Here is a 10228-nt window from a genome sequence, read left to right on the forward strand (position 1 = left end):
TGTTGAAGAACATGTGTGAAAGTATATATGACAAATGGCTGACAGCAAAACCATTTAATTTGACTTGAGATACTGTGATAAACTCATTTAAAAAAATGCAAATATTGAAAGCAGCAGAAACACATTTAGAGAGCAATAGAAACAATGAAAGCATGGTATTTTTTTCAAAAAAAAGAACCATGCATTTTACCAAATCCAACATGAGAACTAAAAAAAATATAAATAAATAAAAACAGATTTAATCTAGCAACAACTGATATTAAAGAAAACGGAAAAAAAAAAGAGGTTTGTAGACAGCAAGTAAAAACCACTTTTTAAGTTCATTCTGTGTGTAGTTGTGAAAAATATTGCTTAAAGTTTTGAGGTAAAATATCTATTTGTTAATAAAAATATTGTTTCATATATATATATTATATATGATAATTAAAAATGGGGGAAGGGGAAAAAAAGCAATCACCTAAATGTAGAAATTGGGTAGTTTTCAAATACCTTTGTACAAAGAACAGAATTTTATGATCTTTTTTTTTTCGGTTAAAAAAAAAAAAAAAAAAAGACATTGATTGCTTTGAGTTGTTAAAATGTGCACTTTTTACTTTTCTTGCCGAAACAGTTTGGCCTGGAGGAGCCATGGATGTTGATCAGTTTAATCTACATCATACCCACCACCACTCCCCAGGTGGGAGGGAGTGGTGGTGATGGTAGTGGGGTTGCTGTAAGTATGATATACACACACACACACACACATATATATATATATATATATATATATATATATATATTTCCGGTTGCCAACTCAAAAAAAAACCTTCGTGTAACGAAAAAAAAACAGGTGTCTGTCAGTTAATTGTGGTGTCATAAAAACCAAGATGTGAAAGTCAAGTTAATAGTGTTGGGGAGAGGGAACATGGTTACAAAAAAAAAACTGTTCTTAGGTGCGGTGCACAGGCAATAATAGGATGAAGGGGGGGGGGGAAGGAGGGAAAGGAAATGGTAATTGAAATATAAGAGATAACGAGGAGGAAACATAACAGAGAACCATGAAGTGAGTGATTATGGTATTGGTGAAGAACTAGTTTTTAGTACAAAGTTCAGGAGGTCTTTTAGGATTATCAAAGATGTAAAGAAAGCTAGGTAGCTTCTCTCTCTCTCTCTCTCTCTCTTTTGACTTCTGAGGTGTAGAAGTTTTAAATAAAGATGTGTACATTATTATTATTATTAATAATAATAATAAATCCTAACTACTTGTTGATGATGGAATTAAACAACAGCAGTTTTCAAAAAAAGGTGGTTTTTGTAGCACCAATTATGCAATGGTATTTATTAAGCTAACAGCAACCTGGACAGGCTTTTTAAAAAGATTTTTTTTTTTTTAAACCCATCCTGACTGCTGATCCACCAATAAAGTTGTTAATAGACTTCCTTTAGATAAATCATTTTTTTTGTTGTTGTTGTTGTTGTGGTAATGATTTTGATCTATATGATAATAAGACAGGCTATCAGTTGGTATCACGAGGCTGAAACAGATAAAGAAGAATGGAAAGTGAGAGATTTAAAACAAAAGAAAAATTATAACAAGCATCTATTAGCAGCAACACAAACCTATTTGCTCTTCAGATAGATAGATTGATAGATAGATACATACACACATTATATATATACACACATACATATGTATTATTTTGTGTTATACTAAGAAGGGGTGCATGGTAACAAAATTTTCGACTCTTAGTCAAATATAACGAAGAACTCCAAATCATTGTTAGAATATCTGCATAAGTGGATTCTGGATCAGCTAGTTTGTACTGGCACTGAGTTGTACTAGTTGTAATAATGAAGTCAAACCAATTTTGATATTCTGAAATGTTTTAACTGAGGAAGATATGTAATGGATGCATTTACTGTTATACATTATGGAAACTTGAAACATACAGATTAAATGATTTCAAAATATCACTATCTGGCTTGAACTCATTACAACTCACATGACTTGATGCCAAGACAAACTAACTGGTCTAGAATCCACTTATATATATATATATACATACGATGTATTTACTAGTGTGTTTTGCAACTAATTCAGTGTTAAATCTTGATACAAAATTTTTTTTCCCTTCATAGTTTTAGCCTTGCTCTGTGTACTTGTCACACTCCAGTTTTTTCAGTTGAAATTATGTATAAAATAGTGCAATACATACACAAATAAATGCAACATTTGTATGTGTGTGTATATCTATATCTCCTCTCTCTCTCTCTCTATATATATATGTGTGTGTATGTATGTATAATGTCTTTCCAAAGCACATTTCTACATCAAGCAATAAATAGACATCTATAAGAGAGCAAAATAAATAAAGAGAGAAATATGATCATGATGGTATACAGAGCAGGGATGGTAAAGGAAAAAAAAGTTAAAACAAAGAAAAAAAATACAGTTTGCAAACGAACATGCAGAAGATCTCCTCGTTTGTGGCAGGCAAAAGATATTAAAAGTAGAGATTAGATACAAAATACAATGAAATGATTAGCAAGGTTGGTTGATTAACGAGTCCTCATCTTGGTAGAAAATAAACTCCCAGCGAAGTTTTGTTTCTGAAATTTTTGCAAGTTATGCAATTTTATTTTTTACTTGTTTCAGTCAATGGACCCTGCAGCCTTTCCGAGGCCCTGCCTTGACGGGTTTAGTTAAACAAATTGATCCCAGTACTCTGGTAGGATGGGTGCTGAAAAGTCCCTGGCTTTGGGTAAAAGAAAATACAGGAGGATCAGTTAATTACGATTTTGTTCAACATATTCACCTCTCAGATTCACGCACTTATTGCAGTGGTCCTTCAGTTTTTCTAAGCCCTGTAAAAGAACTTGGAATGTTGGGCCTCTAACCAGACCTTTTGCGATACCCTTAAAGCCAGGAACTTTTCAGTAACCCCTCATGTGCGAATATATATACACACACACATATATATAAGGGGGTGCTGAAAAGTTCCTGGCTTTTGGTAAAAGTATATACAAGAGGATCAGTTAATTATAATGTTATTGAACATATTCCCCTCTCAGATTCACACACTTATTGCACTGTAAAAGAACTCAGAAGGCTGGGCCTCCAACCAGGCCTTTTGCTATATCCTTAAAGCCAGGAACTTTTTAGCACCCCCCTTTCACTTATTTTATCATTCCTTTTATCAAACTGCTAAGTTACAGGAATGTAAACAAGCACCGGTTGTTTAGTAGTGGTGGGGACAAACATGAAGGGACATGACCAGGTGGTTGGGGTGTAGATGTTCATGATTGTGATTTCAATTCTCAGGTGAGGCAGTGTATTGTGTCCTTGAGTAAAATAATTCATTTCATGCTTTTCTGCGATCACTGTGACATGTGACACATTGTGCTTCTGTACAGACGCTGTTGATTTGATGTAGTGAACAAACTAATGTGTGGCATGAACATCGTCTGTGCTGGTTGTTCAGCAAGAAATTGCGGAACCCTCATTTCTCATTTACGACAGGAGAGCCTTGGCTGTGTGGTAAGTTTGCTTCCCAACAACATGGTTCTGGGTTCAGTCCCACTGTGTGGTACCTTGGGCAAGTGTCTTCTGCTATAGCTACAGGCTTGTGAGTTGATTTGGTAGATGGAAACTGAAAGAAGCCTGATGTGTGTGCGTATCTGTGCTTGTCCCCTACCACTGCTTGGCAACCAGTGTTGATGTGTTCATGTCCCTTGTAACTTAGTGGTTTGGCAAAAGATATTGACAGAATAGGTACCAGGCTTAAAAAAATAAAAGTGCTGGAGTTGATTCATTTGACTAAAAATCCTTCAAGGTGGTGCCCCAGCATGGCCTCAGTCTAATGACTGAAACAAGTAAAAGATAAAAGATATATAGTGTTGCTATCTCTAAGTGAAATAACATGTCTGTAGCCCCACATTGCCTGACAACCACTGTTGGTTTGTTGACATCCCTGCAAAAAAAAAGACTGATATAATAAGTACCAGCCTTGGAAAAAAGAGAGTGCTAGAGTTGATTATTTTGACTAAAACCATCAAGACAGTGTTCCAGCATGGCCACAGTCCAATGGTCAAAAGAAGTAAAAGATAAAAAATACAGCATCATCAGTCTTGATGATCAGAGTTCAGTTATTTGATCAACTGAATTACTTGCTCCTTGAGTTAATCTCTAAGTGGCTGAGTACTCCACAGATACACAATCAATGTGTGTGTGCAATGGGTGTACCTTTAAATCACGGACAATCCATTTGAGAGGTTTCTGCACAATTTCCCATCTGACCAACTTCACTCACAATGCTTGGTTGGATTGACTTGAAGCAATGATTAAAACTGAAGACACTTGTCTAAGGTGCCATGCAGTGGGGATGAACCTGGGACCTCAGGATTGCAAAGTGAACATCTTCAACATTCAGTTATGCTGTGTGCATCTTTCATGCGTAAACTGCTAATGATCAGTATCATTTAACGTCCATTTTCCATGCCGATATGAGTTAGATTGGTTTGACTGGAACTGGCAGGCCACAGTGTTGCACCAGGCTCCAGTTGTTTGTTTTGGCTTGGTTTCTATGGCTGGATGCCCTTCCTAACGCCAACTACCTTACAGTGTACTGGGTGCCTTTTACATGTCACTGTCATGGGTGCTTTTTATGTCACCAATGTTTAGTAAATTTTCAATATAATCAACATTTTAGAGGCATTTAGTAAAATGCCAGTAAATTTGGCAATTTATATGTGTGTGTGTGTATATCTACTGATAAAATTGGTAGTGTCTGTCTATGTCTGTCATCTCTCTCTCTGATTCTCTGTCACTCTGACATCAGCAGCAATTAGCTGATATGTATGTATAACATAAAAAACCCTAATGATCCGTTTAGTTAGCGGACCACAGAGTAGAGTTGGAGATATGTAACTTTAACTGCCAACATGTAAATTGTACATGTGTGAGAGAGAGAGAGAGAGAGAATGTGTGTATTGGTACCTGTTTATCTATCTATCTATCTATATACATCTGTATGTATGTATATCGTATTATTCTTTAAATAATAAAGAGGAAGATTTATTTTACTCATTTAAACCCTTTCAATAAAGTTTACCACAAGCAGATGACTATAAAACTAAATATTTATTGAACTGTGGATTATCCAATAAATACCAACTAGCATGTGTGTATGTGTGTATGTGAATATATATGTTGTATCTTGGGTGGGTCATTATGCCAATAATAAACACATTAACTGGTTCTATTTCACTTCTGTCAATTGGTAAAAAATTTAGCCAATAAACTAATTGTTTGATTAATCATCTGACAAATCAATCATTTATGTTCGCTGAAGTCCTTTTGTTGCCATTCACAACCTATCTGAGATAGACCTGAAGTAGAGAGAGGGAGAGAGAGAGAGAGAGAGAGAGAGAGCATGCTATTGAAGAGGTCACAAATGGTGACAAAAGAACTGTAACAAACATAACTCATTGAGTAATTGAGTAACTGAACGATTAATTGTTAATTGTTTAGATAGTTAACAATTGATGAATAATAAAGAAGTGAATTAGAACCAGTGTGTAAGTTTATTATTGGAATGATGATCCATCCAAGAAAGCCCCCCCCCCCCCAAATGTTTCAACACACAAGTTCACCTCAAAAATCTTGCAAACCAAATATCGCATATGCTCACATATCATTTGTATATATATATATATATATATATATATATATATATATATATATATATATATATGTATGTATATATATATATGTATGTATATATATATATATGTATATATATATGTATATATATATATATGTATATATATATATATGTATATATGTATATATATATATATATATATATATATATATATATATATATATATATATATATATGTATCTATATATATATTGAGAAAAAAGAGGCAGTCAGAATTTTGGATAATCCTCTATTAGCGCTTTTGTTTGTTTATGAAATCATCAATACAAAATTAAGAGGAGTTCATAAACAAACGTTAGCGCTAATGAAAGATTATCCAAAATTCTGACTGCCTCTTTTTTCTCAATATACAATATCTCTACACCACTTCAAACACACACACACTCTCTCTCTCTCTCTCTCTCTCTCTCTATATATATATATATATATATATATAGATAAGGAAAAATTCAATTGTCACTAATTGTGACTGATGTTGAAGGGTAGCACATACATTGCTAGAAATAAGAGTTAAAAACCCTTAGAGCCAAAGAAGTATATGTCTATGCACTGACAGGGGAGATAACTGCCCCACACCGACAGATCACCATACTAGTCATATCGTTTATATATTTCACATATATATATATAAATATATATATATATATATATATATATATATATATATATATATATATATATAAATGTATATATAATGCTGATGTTGTCCAAATTTGGTATTCTCAACTGTAAACTTATATTATTTCCATGAGATTTTCTAGACAAGTAGTTGTTATTTATTTTGAGACAAATAAAAATTTTCTATAAATCTTTAACATTAAAAGATAGCAGATTTTCTATGGCTGGGCACTCTGTCAGTTATGATGACAAGGGTTCCAGCTGATCCGATCAATGGAACAGCCTGTTCATGAAGTTAACATGCAAGTGACTGAGCGCTCCACAGACACATGTACCCTTAAAGTAGGTCTCAGGGTGATTCAGCATGACGGGGCTGGCTCACTGAACTACAAACTAAAAACTAAATTTTGCCAGATGAGTGAACTGGAGCAATGTGAACTAAAATGCTTTGCTTTATTCCATCGGGAATTGAACTCCTGACCTTATGATTATGAGCTAAATACACAAACTACTAATGACTGAAACAAGTAAAAGATAAAAGATATATAGTGTTGCTATCTCTAAGTGAAATAACATGTGTGTGACTCCACATTGCCTGACAACCAATGTTGGTTTGTTGACATCCCTGCAAAAAAAGACTGATAGAATAAGTACCAGCCTTGGAAAAAAGAGAGTGCTAGAGTTGATTATTTTGACTAAAACCATCAAGACAGTGTTCCAGCATGGCCACAGTCCAATGGTCAAAAGAAGTAAAAGATAAAAAATACAGCATCATCAGTCTTGATGATCAAGGTTCAGTTATTTGATCAACTGAATTACTTGCCTCTTGAGTTAACCTCTAAGTGGCTGAGTACTCCACAGATACACAATCAATGCCTCCAGTTATGTAATACAACATAAACAGTGAAATAAATAAATATCTTGTTTTGTTCACTACCATCCTGCACTAATCACTGTCCAGTTTATCCCTCCTAGTGCTTCATTCCTCTGGAATGCTTATGTCCATCTTTTCCCCTGCGACATTGACTTATTGAGGTTCAAAAGGGGACACTAATAGCAACAGTCTTATTGGTCTAGAAGGGCCTATGAAGGCAAAGAAGCAATGCCCCATTCTCCGGAGACACACCAAAAGAAAAATGGAAAAAAGCCCCCCCCCCCCCCCCCACCGCAAAAATAAAGACCGACTGAATTTGTGAAAAGTGTTGGAGGCAGGGCGAGGGAGCTAGGGGGTGAAGATCCACTGTAATAAAGGAAGGGGGAAACCCCCCCCCCCCAAAAAAAAAAACTATTGTCCGTCTTGTGTCCATCTGAGAAAGAAATTCAAGCCAAAATTTAAATATTTATATTTTATTCTCAAAAACTTCAAAAATCAATAATGAAATCGCAAAAAAAACAAAAAAACAAAACAAAAAAAACAATAATAATAAAAAAAAGAAAAGAAAAAAGTATAATTAAAGAAATGAGACATAAAGTAAAAAAAATATATCCTGTGATTAAAAAAACAACAAAAACAACCGGTGTTCAGATCTTCCAGGTTTTTACATGAAATTGTGTGTGTGTGTGTGTATGTATGTGTGTCTGTATATGTATATATATATGTATATATAAATATATACACACACTATATATATACATACATATATATGTATGTGCGTATGTATATATATATATATATATATATGCACGCACACACAAAAACAACATATAAGAAAATATTTAAAAACAAACAAAAATGTTTGATAATTTGGACACTGCATAAAACTCATACTTAATGCAACATTTTTTTTTTTTGTTTTAGTAAATGGGGGATAAAGAAACATTTAAAAATTGAATAGTTCTGGTCAGAAATGGTTGCAATCTTGGAAGATTATACAAATGGCCAACTGCTAATCTAAGGACATTGTCCAACTAGAATGGTAAATTTCTTACTAAAAAGTCCAAAATCTAATAATGTTGAAGCCAGGGTGGGCAACTTGATTACACTGACCCCTAGTACTTGTCTGGGATTCCAAAAGGATGAAAGGCGAAGTTGACCTTGATGGAATTTGAACTCAGAATGTTAGGAGTCAGAAGAAATACCACTAACAATTTTGTCCAATGCTCTAATGATTCTGCCAGCTAGAGTGATTCTACCTTAGTTAGAGTGATAAATTAAAGGCTTCAATCACACTCAAGGTTATTGCCTGTGTGGCCCCTATAGTTACTGTTTAGTCTGTAGTTCATCGTTGGTGGAATAGACACTACAATTAAGACTGTTCCTGATGTGACCATCCCATTATATTTTGTTATCATCTAGTTAACCTAGTGCAATGATTCTCAACCATGGTCCATATGGCCCTTGGGGGGTCCTTAAAAACCAGGGGTTCTCAACCAATTTTTATCAATGGACCTCTTTGATTACTATTTTCTCTGGTGGACCCCCATCACCATTTCATATTTAAAAGCTAGTTTTATAGATACTTCGAAATTCCTGTTTTTTCTCACATTAACTTGTGTAGGTTGAACTTTGTAAAATGTTGGAGAAAGAAACTGAGCTGTTTCTTGAAATAAATACAAATAGAATTTAAAGCAAAATTCTTTCTGGGACCCTGAAAATACTATCATGGATCCCCAATTTACTATTTTGTTGCATGGACCCCCAAAAAATCTTATATGGACCCCAGCTGAGAACCACTGTCATTAAATTTTGTTAAAATTTATATGCTATAAATTGGTTAAACTTCTATAATACACCAAATATTTTTTTTATCCAATTCCTGATGTTATCTCATAATGAAAATATAATAGAATGTTTTAAACCTTGAACAGTTACAGGGGCCCATCCATATAAAACAGGAATCAAAGAGGTCCAAAGGCAAAAAATACACTGATGTAGTGTATTTATTATTTAACCCTTTGGCATCCAGATTACCCTGCCAAATGTAATGTTTGTTTATTCACATTCTTTTGAAATGACCATGTATTAGCCTGCAGCCTTGAGATTTTGATTATGTTTACTTTTAGAATGATATTGTAAGGTAGGTGTGAGAGGCCATATCCGGCTGGTTTGAACATAAGACAATTAAAATATCTGGGCTGGATAAAATACTTAAAGAGTTAAGACAGTAGGGTTAATTGTGAGAGATTTGGCTGCTATTTCTACCAAATTAAGCAACCTTGTAGAGGCACATGGCTGTGTTTAGTATGTATGTATGTATGTACGTACGTCTTTATATGCATGTGGGTATGCATGAGATGCTAAATTTTGAAAATATATAGCTACATGTAAGTCTGCATTCATTTACAGCCTGTGATTTGTGGTCATCCTGGGGCAGAATCACAAAAATGAAGCTGCTTACAGCAGCCAGATTTCACAATGGCCCACCTGAGTATCAGAAGAGGCTCAACATTGCATAACTTTGGATATTAATTCTACCTATATGCCAAACATCCATTGGTTCCTCAGCACCTGATGGAGTTGCAGAGGCACCATGACAAACAGCATGTCATCGGTAATTTTAAACCTGACCGAGGTCAACCCACTCCCAGGGTGGTGACAGCCAATTTGTTCCGGAGAGAGAAAGAGAGGTAGAAAAGAATCAACTGGCAATACATTTTTCAACCTTAAGGTGGTGAGCTGGCAGAATCCTTAGCATGCTGGGCAAAATGCTTAGTGACATTTTGTCCTTTAAGTTCTGAGTTCAAATTCCACCAATGCCAATTTTACTTTTCATCCTTTCTGAGTCAAAAAATAAGTTCCAGTTAAGCACTGAAGTCTAACACCCTACTCTCAAAACTCCTGGCCTTGTGCCAAAATTTGAAATCATTATTATTAACGTTGTTATTATTAGAAAGGTAGTGTAAGGTGGCGAGCTGGCAGAATCATTAACACACTGGGTAAATTGCTTAGCAGCATTTCGTCTGTCTTT

The 10228-nt window shown here is 34.6% G+C and overlaps 1 protein-coding gene across 1 annotated transcript in view; it reads right to left on the minus strand.

Annotated features, from left to right (window-relative positions):
* Positions 1–1287: 1287 nt before the first annotated feature.
* LOC106876126 (G protein-coupled receptor kinase 5) overlaps positions 1288–10228 on the minus strand; it is a 378987-nt gene continuing 370046 nt past the window's right edge. The window contains exon 16 of the mRNA XM_089356590.1: positions 1288–1514. Coding sequence (XP_089212716.1) covers positions 1497–1514 — 18 coding nt within the window. The 3' untranslated portion in view covers positions 1288–1496. The remainder of the gene's footprint in view (positions 1515–10228) is intronic.

This window comes from Octopus bimaculoides, chromosome 8, assembly GCF_046866305.1.
Source record: "Octopus bimaculoides isolate indiv1 chromosome 8, ASM4686630v1, whole genome shotgun sequence".
NCBI lineage: Eukaryota > Metazoa > Mollusca > Cephalopoda > Octopoda > Octopodidae > Octopus > Octopus bimaculoides.